The sequence below is a fragment of the Mustela putorius genome, unplaced genomic scaffold, assembly GCF_011764305.1.
Source record: "Mustela putorius furo isolate JIRA1106 unplaced genomic scaffold, ASM1176430v1.1 tig00000580_pilon_pilon_pilon, whole genome shotgun sequence".
Classification (NCBI taxonomy): Eukaryota; Metazoa; Chordata; class Mammalia; order Carnivora; family Mustelidae; genus Mustela; species Mustela putorius.
In genome coordinates, this window is record NW_025421423.1 from 790,965 (window position 1) to 808,625 (window position 17,661).

The following is a 17,661-nucleotide window of genomic DNA, read 5'->3' on the forward strand; positions in this document are numbered from 1 at the left end:
AGAACCAACAACTGTGGGCACAGTGCTTCTAAGTCAAGTGCTCAAGGCATGGCTGTGGACACTTGGGGGGAACGTCCATCTAGAGCCCTGAGGAGACTTTAAGGAGCAGGAGATTTCTGGCCAGGACTTGAACATTGGGGGAGAATTTACACACGAAGAGATAGGAAAGAGGTGGGAGAAAGGGTAAACTATCCTGGCGACAGACTTTGGCAGGTCTTCGGCTTGAGTGTGGTGAAAAAATAATGAATACTGTTATGCTGAAAATAAATAAAAAATAAATTAAAAAAATAAGAAGTCAATAAGTCATTGTAGACATGCTCATTTACACTGAAGATGTGAGCTGGAATGAAGATGTAAGCACAACATCCCTTCCACAATAATTTTACAAGGAACTCACAGTAACTAAACAGTAAGTCAACAAATATATGATGAAATCATGACCAAGAACCATCCTGGGAAACCAGTCCCTAGCATCAGACCAGAAGGAAGAAGGAATCCTCGGCCCTCAAATGAGCTGCATATGAGAGGGAATTTTCACTATGATTTAGAGCAAAGAAACGGTGACAAATACAATAACAAGCTCCTAAAAGAATACACCTTCCTATTGTGTTGAAGCTGCTAGGAAGTCCATTAGACCAATTTGTGCCTTGCCAATACCAGTCATTATAACTAGTCCATACATTTAGGCAGACTGATAGAAAGTTGTTCATTGGGGGGGGGGGGGTAAAATTTACTTACAGTCAAGTGTAGACATCTTAAGCAGATCATCCAGTGAGTTTTGACAGATGTGCACACCCATGCAACCCAAATCCAGTCCAGTTAGAGAATATTTCCAACACTGCAGTGGGTTTCGTATGCGCCTTCCCAGTCCATCCCCAATACCACCCTGCCGAGAGCAATCTCCATTGTTCTGATATGTTTCACCTTTTTAGAAACATCATATAAATAGAATCATGCAGTAAGTATTCTTTTGTCGAAGTCTTTATTCAGAATGATGTTTCTGAGATTCATCCATGTTGTTAAATGATTCAGTGATTTGTCCTTTTTTATTACTGAGTAGTATCCTATTAATATGACCATCCCAGTTTGTTTATCTTTCCTCCTTGTTGATGAGCATCTGGGCTGTTTCCAGTTTGGGCTGTTAAGAATAGTCATTTTTAACATTCTCATACAGTGGGGTGCCCTGGGTGGCTCAGTCAATTAAGTGTCTGATTCTTGATCTCAGCTCAGGTCTTGATCTCAGGGTTGTGAATTTGAGCCCCAAATTGGGCCCCATACTGGGAATGGAGCCACTTACAAAAACAAACCAACCATTCTCATATAAGTCTTATTTTTTTTTATTTAAATTCAAGTCAATTAATATATAGTGTAGTATTGGTTTCGGGAGTAGAATTTAGAGATTCATCGCATATGTATAATACCTAGGGTTCATCCCGAGTGCCCTCTTTATTATTTTTTAATTATGTTCACTTAATACATCATTAGTTTTTGATGTAGAGTTCAATGACTCATTAGTTGCATATAACCCCAGTACTCATCACAACATGTGCCCTCCTTAATACCTGTCATGCGGTTACCCCATTCCCCCCACCCCCTCCCTTCTGTAACCCTCAGTTTGTTTCCCAGAGTCCAGAGTCTCTTATGGTTTGTCTCCCTCTCTGATTTTTTTCCCATTCAGTTTTCCCTCCATTCACCTGTGGTCCTCTGCGCTATTCCTTATGCCCCACATGTGAGTAAAACCATATGATAATTGTCTTTCTCTGCTTGACTTATTTCACTTAGCATAATCCCCGCCAATTCCATCCATATCAATGCAAATGGTAGGGATTCATCCTTTTCAATGGCTGAGTAATCTTCCATTGTAGATATACATGTATATCCCCTCCACATCTTCTTTATCCATTCATCTGTTGAAGGACATCTTGGCTCCTTCCACAGTTTGGCTATTGTGGACGTTGCTGCTATGAACATTGGGGTACATATGCTCCTTCTTTTCACTACGTCTGTATCTTTGAATAAATACCTAGTAGTACAATTGCTGGGTTGTAGGGTAGCTCTATTTTTAACAACTTGAGGAACCTCCATACTGTTTTCCAGAGTGACAAGTGCCCTCTTTAATACCCATCACCCATTTAGCCCATCCCCCCACCCACCTCCCCTTCAGCAACCCTCAGTTTGTTTCCTAGAGTTCAGCATCTCTTATGGTTTGCCTTCCTCTCAATTTTCATCTTATTTTCTTTTTCCTTCCCTTCCCCTGTGTTCATCTGTTTTGTTTCTTAAATTCCACATATGAATGAAATTATATGACATTTGTCTTTTTCTGACTGATTTATTTCACTTAGCATCATATCCTCTAGATTCATCGACATCATTGCAAATGACAAGACTTCATTCTTCTTGATAGCTGAGTAATGTTCCATTGTATATATATATATATATATATATATATATATATATATATATATATATACCATATCTTCCATTCATCTATTGATGGACATCTGGGCTCTTCCCATATTTTGGCTATTATGGACATTGTTGCTATAAACATTGGGGCACATTACCCCCTTTGAATTGCTATGTTTGTATCCTTCAGATAAATACCAAGTAGTGCAATTGCTGGGTCATAGGGCAGCTCTTTCCCAAACTTTTTGAGCTATCTCCAAACTGCTTTCCAGAGTGGTTGTACTATGTTGCATTCCCATCAACACAATAACATGGTTTCCCTTTCCCTGCATCCTTGCCAACATTTGTTGTTTCCTGAGTTGTTAATTTCAGATATTCTGACTGGTATGAGGTGGTATTTCATTGTGGTTTTGATTTGTATTTCCCTGATGCTGAGTGATGTTAAGCAATTTTTCATGTGTTTGTTGGCCATTTATATGTCTTCCTTGGAGAAATGTCTGTTCATGTCATCTGCCCACTTCTTGACTGGATTATTTGGTTTTGGGGTATTGAGTTTGAGAAGTTCTTCAGAGATTTAATATACTAGCCCTTTATTTGATAAGACATTTGCAAATACCTTCTCTCACTCTGTAGGTTGCTTTTCAGTTTTGTTGACTGCTGTGCAAAGCTTTTTTATCTTGATGAAGTCCCAAGAGTTCATTTTTGCTTTTGTTTCCCTTGGCTTTGGAGATGTGTCTGGCAAGAAATTGCCGTAGCCCAGGTCAAAGAGGTTGCTGGGTGTGTTCTCCTCTAGGATTTTGATGTATTCCTGTCTCACATTTAGGTCTTTCATCCATTTTGAGTTTATTTTTGTTGCCCAACCTGATAGTTTCTGTATTTTAATCAGTATGTTTAATCGATTAATGTAATAATTGATTAGTTGGATTTAGATTTATTCATTTCTTTTTTATTTCATTTTTAAAGTTATTATTGTTATGGTATATGCTTACTATTGTTTTATTGTTTTCTATTTATCTCATCAATTTTTTTCCCTCCGTTTTTCCTTTCCTTCAATCTCTTGGGTTAATTGAATCGTTCTTAGAATGTATTCGATTTTATCTATTGGCTTTTTGGCTGTATCTCTTTGCCTTATTTTTCAGTGGCTGCTCTAGAGATTACTGCATTCATCTGAATCCTTTAGCTGTCTCAAAATTATTAGTCAAATAAGAATATATAAATCAATCAGGAAAACAAATTAATAAATCAATCCCAGTGACAGACTACTTCTACCAGAATATTCTAGGTACTTGCTATTCAGGGTGTAGTCTAAGACTAGTAGCGAATCACTTGGGATTGTGTTAGAACTGCAGAATCTCTAGTCCCACTCCAGATTTACTAAACCATAATATGCATTTTAACAGAATCCCCAGATGATTCACATGCACATTAAAGTTTAAGAAGGTCTGTCCTCAGTAATTAATTGACATGCTGCAGTAACACAGTGCAAATATTAGACACATGAGGCTCCCTATTTGATGACATCTATCACTTCTTGGAATCCACCAAACCATGATTGTCTTCAGTCAACTTGCATAGTTTTGTTTGCTCCTGTTGTGAGTACTATCCCCAGATGACCATAACCACACAACCAATCTTCTGTTGTATTATCAGTTCCTTGGCTTTCTGGGTTATTCTGAAATCTGATGCTTACCAAGCCCCTCTAAAATGGAAAATGCACAATGCTTTTGCTCCATGCAATGCCACATTTATTTTTTTTTTTTTTTTTTTGTGAAGTGTTGTCTTCTATCTCCATAGCTGTGTTGTGCTGACAATGGAATAACTTCTGGACTGAAATGATAGCTCTCTCAAAAGCCAGACAACCTGATTCCGAATTTCTTGGGATATGGCCCTACTGTTGGATACATAGCAGTCATAGGTTGAGTTTCCCAGGTAACAGACTCAGGAATTCAATGCATGCATTTTGTTTATTTTTTAAATTTTTTTTATTTATTTGACACAGAGAGAGAGCACAAGCAGGCTGAGAGGTGGGGGGACAGGTTCCCTACTGAGCAGAAAGTCCAATGCGGGGCTCAATCTCAGCACCCTGAGATCCTGACCTGAGCTGAAGGCAGAGGCTCAACCCACTGAGCCACCGAGGCACCCCTCAACACATGTATTTTAGTGGGACACAGACATTTAGTCCATAGCAGCCCTCATTGTGTAAAAGCAGCCCTATCTCCTCCTAATGACTAGCATCAGTTATATATAATTAGGATAACTCCTTTTCTTGCTGGCTGGTCTCTTGGCATAAGAAGTTCAACCTGACTCGGGGATAGCCACAGCTTTAAGTTTAGTAGAAAAAACAAAATGGAAATTTCTTATAGAAATTTGGGGCGCCTGGGTGGCTCAGTGGGTTAAGCCGCTGCCTTCGGCTCAGGTCATGGTCTCAGGGTCCTGGGATTGAGTTCCACATCGGGATCTCTGCTCAGCAGGGTGCCTGTTTCCTCCTCTCTCTCTGCCTGCCTCTCTGCCTACTTGTGATCTCTCTCTGTCAAATAAACAAATGGAATCTTTAATATATATATATATATATACACATATATATATATATATGAAATTTGTCCTTATAGGGGCGCAGTGGGTTAAGCTGCTGCCTTCAGCTCAGGTCATGATCTCAGGGTCCTGGGATCGAGTCCCGCATCGGGCTCTCTGCTCAGCAGGGAGCCTGCTTCCTCCTCTCCTCTCTCTGCCTGCCTCTCTGCCTACTTGTGATCTCTCTCTCTGTCAAATAAATAAATAAATAATCTTAAAAAAAAAAAAGAAATTTGTCTTTATATTTATGGTCGATTGGCTTTCAAAAAGGGGCGAAGGCAATTGAGGGGGGCAGACGGGGAGGTAGTCTTTTCAGCAAATGCTCTGAAACAATTGAATATTCATATGTAAAAAATAAATAAGACACCTATTTCACACCGTACAAAAAGTTACTTCAAAAGAGATCACAGACCTAAATGTAAAACTTAACAATTATACAACTTCTAGAAGAAAACATGAGAGAAAATCTTTGTGACCTTGGGTTAAGTAAGTTTCTTAATAAGACACCAAAATTTATTTTTAAAAATTGATTATTGTACTATAAAATTTAAAACTTTTGTTTCTCAAATGACACCATAAAAATGAAAAGACAAAGTTGGGTGAGCCTGGTGGTGGGTATTGTGGAGGGTATGTATTGCATGGAGCACTGGGTGTGGTGCATAAACAATTAATTCTGGTACACTGAAAAGAAATTTAAAAAATAAAAAATTATAAAAAAAGAAAAGACAAAAAGGACTGAAAATACTCACAAATTATATATATGATAAAGGACTTATGTCCAGATTACATAAAAAACTCATACATAGGACTAGGGGTGCCTGAGTGGCTCACATGGGTAAGTTCCCAACTCTTGATTTCAGCTCAGGTCATGATCTCAGGATCCTGGGATTGAGACCTGCATCAGGCTCCATTCTAAGTGGGAAGTGTGCTTGAGGATTCTCTTTCTTCCTCTCCCTCTGCCCCTTCCCTCTGCCCCACTCACATGCTCTCTCTCTCAAACAAATATTAAAAAAACAAAAAACAAAAAACTCCTACATATGATTCAATAATAAAAAGACAAATAGCCCAATTTAAAGTATCTTCACCAAAAAGGTATGTAAATGACTAATAAGCACATGAAAATATGCTCAACATTAGTGCCCATCAGGAAAATACAAATTAAGACTACACTGAGATACTACTGCACATCCACTACAAGAGCTACATTGAAAAGACTTTTAACACCAAGTGTTGGTAAGGACAGAGAGAAACTGGACATGTCATACATTGTGGTAATTTAAAATGATACAGCCACTTTGGAAAATAGTTTAACAATTTCTTAGAATTAAACACATTTGTACCATATGACCCACCAATTCCAAACAAAGTTGTGTACTTGAACATTCATAGTAGCATCATTATTCATGAGGGCCAAAAACTGGAAAAATCCAGATGTCCATCAATGACTAAATATACACAATGTGGTAGATCCATAGAATACTTGTTTGAGAGACTACTGATATGTGTTATAGCTGGATGAGTCTCAAAAACATGGTAAATGAAAGATGCCAGACACAAAATCTACATATTGTATGACTCCAATTATCTAAATTTCTAGAAAAGGCAAATCTTTCTAGAAATGAGTTGGTTAGTGGGTACATGGGGCTGGATTTGGGGACTGACTACAAATGGGCACAAGAGAAGTTTTTGAAATGATATAAATGTTCTAAAATTTGTTTGTAGTGATAATTGCAAGACTGTATAGATTGATCAAAAAATCACTGAACTGTGTAAGTGCTGTGTAGCACTCAGTTAAGTGCTACAAATATCTTGAAATATCATATTTCAAGTAGTAAATGATGAAAATTGATAATAAAGCTTTTTCTTTGTCCCCTGGTGGAAGCAACCCTCCATTAGGAACTAGGATCCTTAGACCTATAAAGCCCGGCATTACAGTGACTGAAAGCTCAAATTCCCCCAGGAGCTCACTGGAGGAGATGTAACCAGAGCTATTCTTGCTACCACTCTTGATTCCTGGACGGTATATTTTTCCTGTTGGGAAAACAGTACCATAAAACAGTCATTGATTTAGGGTTCATACTGCATTCTGGAGGGTTGCATCCCATTCTTGAAGAGTATTCTCTCTAAGCTGGTGCCTTAGCTGTGCTTTCAAAAGACCATTAAGTCTTCCTCTTGGGCCAGCTACTTCTGGATGGTACAGTATATGGAAGGATCAGTGGATCCCATAATCATGATCTCACAGCTATACCAACTTTGCTAAGTGAATCTTGGCCCAAAGAGATATTATGCAGGATCCTTTGTCATTAAATCAGATCCTCTGTGAGTTTTCACATGGTGATGTTGGCTGATGCCCTACAGAGAGGAAAGGTAACCCATACTCAGAAGAGATGTTAATTTAATTTAATTATATTTTATTTTATCTTTAAAGATTTTATTTATTTATTTGACAGACAGAGATCACAAGGAGGCAGAGAGGCAGGCAGAGAGAGGGGGGGAAGCAGACTCCCCGCTGAGCAGAGAGTCCGATGTGGGGCTCGATCCCAGGATCCTGAGATCATGACCTGAGCTGAAGGCAGAGGCTTAACTCACTGAGCCACCCAGGCGCCCCGAGGTGTTAATTTTAATCAAGGTGAATCATTGCCCTTTCAGAATGGAAATGACCTAATGCAATCAGCTTACCAAGTGGTTGACTAGTCTCTTCAAATGAAGGTTGGTCGCTGTTGCTGGCAGTTTGAACAGTCTACTGATGCAGTAGCCACATCAGCCTTTGTGAATGAGACCCTGCTGTTTAGCAATTAGCCTCCCGCCATCATGGCTGCTCAGTTCATTGTGCCAATGGAAGGAGTTGGATGACATCAGCTCCTTAAGAGCCTGTGTTCTGTTTGGTTGTTGAACCTATTGGGGAAGAAGGAGGCTCTGAAGATGCTCCTAGCAATGAACAGCTAAAGAGGTGAGAGAAACCTCAGCTTCAAACACTGAAATACTGCTGTAAGACAGAGTGGGACTCTCCCACCAGAGAATAGAACCAGAGATCCAAGGAAATTCTCAGGTGGGCATCACCTCAGATTTAGTACTCCCACTTCATTGTATGGAAGAACATACTGGAAATTCTTCCAGAGCATACACTCTTGGTCTCTCAGCTCCATGTGGGAGGGCAGGGATTTGAACCCAGAACTTCTGAACATGTTCCAAATTTACAGGTGATAGGATCCACAAAGGGAAAAGCCACTGTAGCAGGAAGGTAGTAATTGATGACAAGAAGCATTACATATGGAACTAACAACAACTGTTTTGAAACTGAGTTCTTAAAGATTTCTGCTGTGGCTTGTAGCCTGGCGCTCTTTGTACAAGGCACACTATAGAGACTATCCGCTTTATACAAGGTGGCAATCATATTAGATAAAACTTTTGTTGCTCTCTTTCAAAGAAAGTAACTTAATCTAGACTAGGGAAGATGGAATCTAGTGCAAAGATAGAGGAGTGTTCTTTAGAAGCAAAAGTGTAGGCATATGGATCAGGCCTATGAAAAATTGGAAACCAAGAACTGGGGACATATGAGGATGCCCTCATCATCTTTGCTCTTTGGCTGTTCTTTTTTATTTTTTCCTCTTTGCAAACTTGTTTTCTCTTTACCACCCCAATACACGTGGGCAAACACAATTACCTCAAAACTCCTAAGTGTGTGTGTTATGGATCCAGTGACCTGCTCCCTGGTTATCAACAACAATCCCCAAAACCTTGCAGGAAGAATCTGGTTGGCTTAGGCAGAGTCAGTGTCACACAGCACAGACATGAGTACCTCATCTATGTGGATAAGGAAGAGGGGTGACCGGGAAAAATGCCCAGAGAAATGGGATTGTTGGCTCATAAGTTAGAAAGCCAAACAAAAACATGCTATAAAAATAAATTAGAATTGATTCAGTTAAGTGTGGAATTGAACTCTCTTTTCAAATGTCATAAGGCTTCCACAAAGGAGTTATTTAACAAATTTTAATAATAATAATAATGTTCATTTATCAATTTGGAAGATATTCTTTGCTAGCCTTTGTGCATTTTATATTTTTGCATGTGTGTATGCATATGCTTTATTTTAAGTTAATCCTCACAATAACTCCATGGGGTTGGCTTAATTATCTCCATTTTGCAAATTAGAAAACTACAAATCTACAAGATTAAATCACCTTTTTTTTGTTTTGTTTTGTTTTAATGTACCTGATATTAACACAGGCAGAGGCACCTCCCCATCAGTCAGGCTCCAAAATCCATGTTCTTAACCACAAGGGTAATTACAGGTAGATTTTTAACAACTGGTGCCTGTGTCCAGTCCAAATCCTGAAGAGAGAGAGGAAACTGAGTTTGACCACTGGGGTCTGGATGATTGCAAACATTTTCTAGGGAAATAAAGGAACTCAGAATATAAACTTTGCAGTGTAGTAATAATGAACTAGAGAGTTTTAGAAATTTTATTCTTGGCCTACAATATCTGGAGTTTGATTGGTGTTGACACAAAGTTCCCCTTCATAAGTTTGGGTAGGAATAGATGTGCTTTATGTACAGTAAAAGAAGATGGAGGTTCCCAAAATTGGTTCTAAGATATTAAGCAGGAAATAATCAAACAGCAAACCCTCTGGGCTTCTTGCAGGGTGAAACAGTGTCATTTGGGATGTCTTGGTGTTGGTGATTTTCCAAAATGGCAGGTTGGTTTTCATTTTGAACACCAATGAAGAAGTGACTTTTCCTCACTGCCACCCTCTTCCCCATTGCACAGTAGAGCAGAAACAACATAATGGCACATATAACATGCAGCTGGCCTGCACAGGAACAAGGAAAGTGTGTTTTTCTTTTGAAATTTTAATTTTTACTTGTTTTTTCATAATAAAAATAAAACTTAATAGTCACTTATTCTAATTTCTAGGTGATTTAGCACAACCCCTTCTTTATTCTAAAGACTTGATATTCCTTTATCAGTCATTTGGGAAAGCCCCATCCTGATGTGCATCATTTGGGGAGTTTTATGATGGAACTGATGTGTAGGACTATCAAACGAATCCATACATATGAAGTAGCCATTTCCTAGGGGACCTGTGTGCACAGAATCACAGGATATGCTGCTTTCTTCCACTCACTGGACAAAGCATTTCTGATTCACCAGGGTCTTCACAGCAGTCTTCACATCCTTGTTTCTGAGGCTGTAGATGATGGGGTTGAGCATGGGGGTCAGCACCCCATAGAAGAGGGAGATGAGCTTGTCTGAAACATCCTGCTTGTCTGCCCCCAGGGGGTCCTTAGATTTGGGCTTCGCATACATGAAAAGAATAGTCCCATAGAAGATGACCACCACAGTGAGGTGGGCAGAGCAGGTAGAGAAGGCCTTTCTCCTCCCCTCAGCTGAGGGGATCTTCAGGATGGTGGTGAGAATGAAGATGTAGGAGACAAAGATGAACAGAACTGGGACCCCCAGGAAGATCACATTGGCCACTGCCATACTGATCACATTGATGGAGATGTCAGCACAGGCCAACTTCAGGACAGCCAGGATCTCACAGGTGAAGTGGTTGATGACATTGTCCCCACAGAAGGGCAACTGCACTGCAAGGGAGATCTGCACCAAGGAATTGACTCCACCAGCCACCCAGGAGCTGGCCGCCATGGGCACATAGGTGGCCTTGCTCATGACCATGGGGTATCTGAGGGGGTTACAGATGGCCACATAGCGATCAAATGCCATCATGCCCAGAAGCACACACTCTGTGGCTCCCATGGCAAAGGAGAGAAACATCTGCCCAGTGCAGGCTGAGAAGGAGATGGTTTTCCTGGGAGTGAGGAAGCCATCCAGGACTAGAGGGATGGAAGAGGTTGTGTAGCAGATGTCCAGGAAGGAGAGGTTCCCCAGGAAGAAGTACATGGGCGTGTGTAGGCGGGAGTCAAGGGCAGTCACCAGGATGAGGACTCCATTGCCCAGCAGGATCACCAGGTACATGGACAGGATGAGCACAAAGAATGTTTTTTCAAGCTTTGGCTGATCTGAGAGCCCCAACAAGACAAATCCTGCCAGAACAGATTTGTTGGCCACTTCCATTTTAAATTCTCTCTTCTACCCTCAGGAAAACTGAGGACAGCAAACACATGTTTATAAGGATCAATATGTGGGGATAACAATGAGGTCCTTCTAGAATCTATTAATTAAATTTACCCTTTGTCATGCCAGTGTATAATATCAGCAGCAAAGTTCTAAAAATCATTGTCCACTGAAATACCTTAAAAGTTGGGATATATCAAATCAAAAGCAGAAAGAGCAGGCCCTGGAAGCCCAACCAAACCGCGATATATGGCAAAACTATAGCCAAATCAATAGTATTAACACACTTGAAGGAAGGATCTCTATGGGAACACACAAGAGGAACCCTGAGGGTGTGCTGCACACATGGGTCCAGGGCACTGACTAACTCTTCTCACCAGCCCTGCCTGCCCACAATTGTCCCTGCAGTGTTCTTGGGGGCTTCAGGCTGTCACACTCAGTGATGCTAACCCCTGGCACCACTCCCCTGGCTCTAATTCTGTGTTTGTATAGTAATTTTGTAACTATCATTTTGGCTCCATGTGGAGTCCTACATGGAGAGATCGTGATGGGCAGAGGTCAGGAACATTAAGACCTGCCTACTATTTATATTTGTTACTTTATGTCAGGTTTATACTTCATTTCTTGTGAGTTTGCCTGGTGATCTCCCTTCATTGCACTGTCAGTAGGCAAAATCCTATTAATAGTTCAGTCAGATCCCAATGGAAGCACTTCCACATTACCCCTCTGTAACCATGGCCTTTGTCCACAGCATTGCAATTCTACACCAGCCCCCAGGGCTGGGGAGCAGGTGTAAAATCCAAGGACAAATGTCCTCTCATGCCTCCCAGTGTGAGCATTTGCGACTTTGTGAGCAGGCTCTATGCTTTTGTGGCTGTTCTGTCATCTACAAATCCCCACTCAAACCCTTCCATACCTGCGTTGACCATTAAAGGCACAGCAATGCAACAGTAATGCTTTCTACCCCACAGAAAAGCAGACCATTCTATCCAGCCTTGCAGAGGGGTCACTACAAGGAGACATTGTACATATGATGTACTCTAGTTGCGGAGACCAGTAAACCCAATACATTAGAGGAAACCTTGGCCTTGGCTTCTCATGTTAAACAGGAGGAAACACAGCTCACGAGTGCTCCCCTGTTGTGCCAGAGCAGATCTACTAAGGAGTGAAGGACCCATTATGAAATGCTGGTCATCTTTGCTTTCCCTAGGACACTCGGGAAAAATAGAGATGCCACACCTTTCTCTAAGATGTTTGCCTTATAGCAGAGCTTGGGGTGGGGGACAGGGCGGTGGGGGGGGGGTCCCTGAGCTTCCCACATAGACTCTGTGACTCTTACACTATTTCTGTTAGTCTGAAGATATCCTCAAGCAATTATCAGAGGAAAACTGTGAGAATTGGGAACATTTCGAAAAAAAGAGATCTGTTTTTAAAGACATGAGTATTATTGGCTGGAGAATCTCAGACTTGGCAGGAATGTTGTAATGTAACTGGTTTGCCTCTTTCCCCTCAATTGTATGAACATCTGTGAAATGCAATTTTCCCATTTCTGCTTTGAACACCTTGAGCTATGTTGTATCATTCCTCTGTCAGACAGCCTTGACTGTTGGAAGGTTTTCCCTCACATCAAGCACAGCTTTCTTCTTCTAAGGTTATCCCCACACTGTACCTACCCCCTGCCCCATCCCTACACTGGCCTATACTCCCAGGACATGCCTGCTTCCTTCCCTTATCAAAGCCTTTCACAGACATGGGAGCTGTGACCAGGTCCCCACTCTCAACCATGTTTTTTCTCTCCCACCTACTTGAAGAAGTTCTGGCCAAAGAGAGAACTCAGTCTAGATCCAGTATGGAGTTGGAGATGAGGCCATGGTGGGGTTGGAAGCTTACCTGGACAGAAGGTTTCATGGTAGAGAGGATGCTGGAAGGCTTCTGGCCTTACAGGTGATTGCTTCAATTGCCCATCTGGACAACCCCTGTCTAGCTCTATCTGTTGAGGCTGGGCCTGGAAACCTGCAGCCAGTTCTGTTTAGCTGTCCTGGAGCTAAGTCGTTCCTTCAAATTTCATAGCAAGATGAAGAACCTTCAGGGTTGGCCATAGGCTAAGGAGCTCTCGCTGTTCCCTTTCCTGGCCTTCTCCATGCCCAGTGAGATAATAGCCGGAAGGACATCTTGAGTTGCTGTTTCCCAGTGGTCCTGGAAGCCATGTCCAGCCTGCGTGCTTGGGGCAGACACACTTTGTTCTCTGCCGCTTGCCCTCTCTCCATAGGTTCTGTCATGGAGCCATGCAGCAATTTAGAGTTCTGGTTGTTTGGGGCCAGTTTTAATCCCAGAAGCAATTTAAAGTTTGGTGAAGGCCTCATAGGAGTTTAGGGCCTGTGTCCTATGAACCCAATTAGAGAAGTCATAGACAACACTGTAAATCTCAACTCTCACTACAAAGAGAGGTTCCTTAGATTAGAAAATTCCCGTCCTCTCCTTGCCAACCTTTCCAGAAGTAGAGGAGACGACTAAGGTCTGACTGTGCTTTTACCACAATGGTATCTGTTAAAGGAGTCTTGTCCTTGTCTTTGCAAGGCTAAGAGTCCCAACAAGAGGTGGAAGGTATGCCCAGGCCCTGGCAGACACACTGGGCATATTCATGCTTCAGGAGCTGACCCTTGCTGCTGTCCCTCGGCCCCCATCCAGAGCTGACCAGCTCTAACCCTTAACCTCAAAGACAGGAAGCAACAGACATGTACCACAGGTCAGCTCCAGGCACTAGAAAGAGGACAGAAATGACAACGGTGGCACCTCTGATTTCCAGTGATGTCCCAGTGACAGCTACAGTCTGAGAGATGATTGCCTGGTGCCCCTAAGCTATATGGGAGCCCAGAGCAGGCAAGAGTCAGAGGAAGGAGGTCAGGGCAGTTTAGGTCCCCACTAAGAAGCAACTTTTTCTGTGTCCTGCCATGCTATAGTAATGTGCCGAACAAGGATTACGGATTGCAGCAGAGGACATGAGGGCAGAAGAGAGCTCTGGACTTGGTGAGAGAACAACCAAGTTTAGCTTTAGAAGCTGCTCTGGAGTCACAGGTCAGGCAGGGAACTAGGTAACTAGCATTTTGCTAAGAGTTTTTGTTTAGTTAGAGATCTTTAGTGATGGGGAACTGAAAATCCTTCAGGTAAACTCAGTTGGGGTCCAGGAGGTGAGAGTCAGGCAGTATGGATCTTGGCCATGCCTGCTCAACAGGGCCTGAGGACAGGAATCTTTCCTTAGAAGTTGATGAGGGGGAAGGCAGGGAGGAGGAGCCTTGGATTGAAGCGTAATCTCTATCAAAAGCAACTGACCTGCCTTATCTGCAGGGTGGGTTTGCTAATAAGAGACTCTGGGTACTAATGCTCCCTCTGTAAGAAGATGGAAGTTGGTATCAGAGTTTGATGTTATGTCCCCATCACCCATGTGGACATCATGGTTCATGTTACCACAGGGAAATTCACAAAGATTTCATTATAGGGCATGGGTTCAGCCCCTTTCCACCAATGCTGTTGTCATTTTCATGAAGACTGAGGAGAAGCAGCCCTGGAGACCCCTGGCTGGGGATCTCTATAACCCACAGACCACCACCAGCTTCAGGCTAGGGACTGGCATGTTGGGATTTTCTCTTAGGAAAAAGTTTAACTTCTCCAAGTCCTCACTTAGATGGTCTATATGCCACATGTCTCCGAGCTCAAGGAGTAGAGGGGGATAAGAGAATGTTGAAAGGTAGTTGAGGAGAGACATCTGTGTGTTTCCTTTAGCACCTGGATGCTAAGTACATGTTTAGGCACTGAAGACAAATCTATTTGGAACTGTTGGGTCCATCTCAAGACTCCCCCACCCTCTGCCTGGACACTCTTACTTTAGGACGTCCCATCCCAGATGATGTCAAAATGCACCTGAATTACACTTGAAGTATAAGTTTGTAGTATATTTGTAATGATTTTTCTACTTTTGTTATTAAAATTATTTGGCTTACAAGTGATTCAATTTATAATTCTACGAGTTCTCAACAAAAAGCATAACAACTCTGGAAAGTGAAAGGACCTAACTACAGATTGTTCTAAAATAATGGGTCGCCTGGGTGGCACAGTCGTGTAAGCATCTGACTCTTGGTTTTGGCTCAGGTCCTGATCTCAGGGTCATGAGATCGAGCCCTGCCTTGGGCTCTGGGTTCAGCATGGAGTCTGCTTGGGATTCTCCCTCTCTTTCTGCCCCTCCCCAACCCTGTGCATGCTTGCTCTCTGTGTGCGTGTGTGTGTCTCTCTCTCAAATAAATAAAATAAATCTTTAAAATATGATTCATGAATATAAGCATTTATCCATTACTGAAGTTGACATAATGTTCTCTTTTTTAGGAATGCAAATAAATAATTATTAAGGTTTTTTTTAAGGGTTTTGTGTTTGTTTTGTAGTTAAGAGCCAACATGTTTTCCAGATTTCGAGTATCTTTGTACTTGGAGAACACCCCACAGACCTGACTACCACACCCTCATGTGCAGGAGGTAAGACAGCCCTGCCGACTCGGCTCAGGAGTAAAGACATTTGTACAATAAGTACAAATTAAGATCCATTTATAGGAATTTAACTTAGCAAATCGTTTTTAGGGAATAATTTTTTTCCTTGAACAAAAGGAATTCACCCAGTTTCTGTCCGTGGGAGCCAGGGTACAAGAGACACCTGAGAAGAATGTAGGCCCATCACACACACAGCTCACAAGCCAGTGCTGAGATTTGGCAATTGTTCTTTGTCGCAGGTAAGCTTTCCCAAAAAGCTGACCCTGATGGGGAGACTTTCACGCAGGAGAGAGCTCTTAAGATCAACACCTATGGGGTGAAGATGAAAGAAGCAGGAGTGAGCTCAGAGGGCCAACTTGAACTGCCCATAACTCTCAGGGCCAAGGGCGAACCAGCGCAGGAACTCCCAACTGCATGCAGTCAGCTACCAACACTCCCAACAGCTGAGGTAAGAGGAGCTTCAGCCCTAGGTGGGGTAGGGGTAGTTTTGGGGTGATACACCACTTCCAGTATCCACTACACACCTGTAACCAATACTTCTCAAGGTTAATGTGCATATGAGTCCCTGGAGGGATTTTGTTAACTGTAGGTCTGGAATATGCTTGTCTAAAAATCTCCAGCTGATACTGACACTGCTGGTCCATGGACCACACTGTAAGCAGCATGGCTCTGAACTCCCGTTGCCCCTCACCTAGTATTAATTTGCACTGAATTTCTCAAGTGATCAGAGTGTATGGGTCACAACGTATCCCACTGTCACTGGGTGACGTGCTTCTGAGCCACCAGGTTCCTCACAGCGGTCTTAACGTCCTTGTTCCTCAGACTGTAGATGATGGGGTTGAGCATGGGGGTCAGCAGCCCATAGAAGAGGGAGATGAGCTTGTCTGAAACATCCTGCTTGTCTGCCCCCAGGGGGTCCTTAGATTTGGGCTTCGCATACATGAAAAGAATAGTCCCATAGAAGATGACCACCACAGTGAGGTGGGCAGAGCAGGTGGAGAAGGCCTTTCTCCTCCCCTCAGCTGAGGGGATCTTCAGGATGGTGGTGAGAATGAAGATGTAGGAGACAAAGATGAACAGAACTGGGACCCCCAGGAAGATCACATTGGCCACTGCCATACTGATCACATTGATGGAGATGTCAGCACAGGCCAACTTCAGGACAGCCAGGATCTCACAGATGAAGTGGTTGATGACATTGTCCCCACAGAAGGGCAATTGCACTGCAAGGGAGATCTGCACCAAGGAATTGACTCCACCAGCCACCCAGGAGCTGGCCGCCATGGGCACATAGGTGGCCTTCCTCATGACCACGGGGTACCTGAGGGGGTTACAGATGGCCACATAGCGATCAAATGCCATCATGCCCAGAAGCACACACTCTGTGGCTCCCATGGCAAAGGAGAGAAACATCTGCCCAGTGCAGGCTGAGAAGGAGATGGTTTTCCTGGGAGTGAGGAAGCCATCCAGGACTAGAGGGACTGAGGAGGTTGTGTAGCAGATGTCCAGGAAGGAGAGGTTCCCCAGGAAGAAGTACATGGGTGTGTGCAGGCGGGAGTCAAAGACGGTCACCAGGATGAGGACCCCATTGCCCAGCAGGATCACCAGGTACATGGACAGGATGAGCACAAAGAACGTTTTCTCTAGTTTTGGATGGGCAGAGAGGCCAAGCAAAACAAATTCTGTCACAGCAGACTGGTTGGATGCTTCCATTTCAAATACTCTCCTGTATCCCTGAAAGTCCTGAAGGCAGAAATATGTGTTGGTTTCCTGATGGCTTGCTTGAGTCACTACATGGGGATCACAGGGGTGCCTGGGTGGCTTAATGGGTTAAAGCCTCTGCCTTCAGCTCAGGTCATGGTCTCAGGATCCTGGGATCAAGCCCCGCATAGGGCTCTCTGCTCTGCAGGGAGCCTGCTTCCCCTCTCTCTCTGCCTGCCTCTCTGCCTACTTGTGATCTTTGTCTGTCAAATAAATAAATAAAATCTTAAAAAAAAAAAAGATATACTACATGGGGATCACAATATGAGGTCCCTAAAATTGTAAATAAATTTAACTTGTGGGATTCA

At 42.7% G+C, this 17,661-nt stretch overlaps 2 protein-coding genes across 2 annotated transcripts; both read right to left on the reverse strand.

Moving 5' to 3' along the window:
* Positions 1 to 10,099: 10,099 nt before the first annotated feature.
* Positions 10,100 to 11,056, reverse strand: LOC101693272 (olfactory receptor 13C7-like). The gene has a single exon (XM_045081786.1). The coding sequence runs from the start codon at positions 11,054 to 11,056 to the stop codon at positions 10,100 to 10,102; it is 957 nt and encodes a 318-aa protein (XP_044937721.1).
* A 5,292-nt stretch (positions 11,057 to 16,348) lies between these two features.
* On the reverse strand, positions 16,349 to 17,305 carry LOC101689678 (olfactory receptor 13C7-like). The gene has a single exon (XM_004747579.3). It carries the CDS (start codon positions 17,303 to 17,305, stop codon positions 16,349 to 16,351), a length of 957 nt encoding a protein of 318 aa, XP_004747636.1.
* Between the last annotated feature and the right edge of the window lie 356 nt (positions 17,306 to 17,661).

What these genes read in the sequence shown, in the direction of transcription:
- LOC101693272 (XM_045081786.1), bottom strand. Translation starts at nt 11,056, where the DNA reads ATGGAAGTGGCCAACAAATCTGTTCTGGCAGGATTTGTCTTGTTGGGG.
- LOC101689678 (XM_004747579.3), bottom strand. Translation starts at nt 17,305, where the DNA reads ATGGAAGCATCCAACCAGTCTGCTGTGACAGAATTTGTTTTGCTTGGC.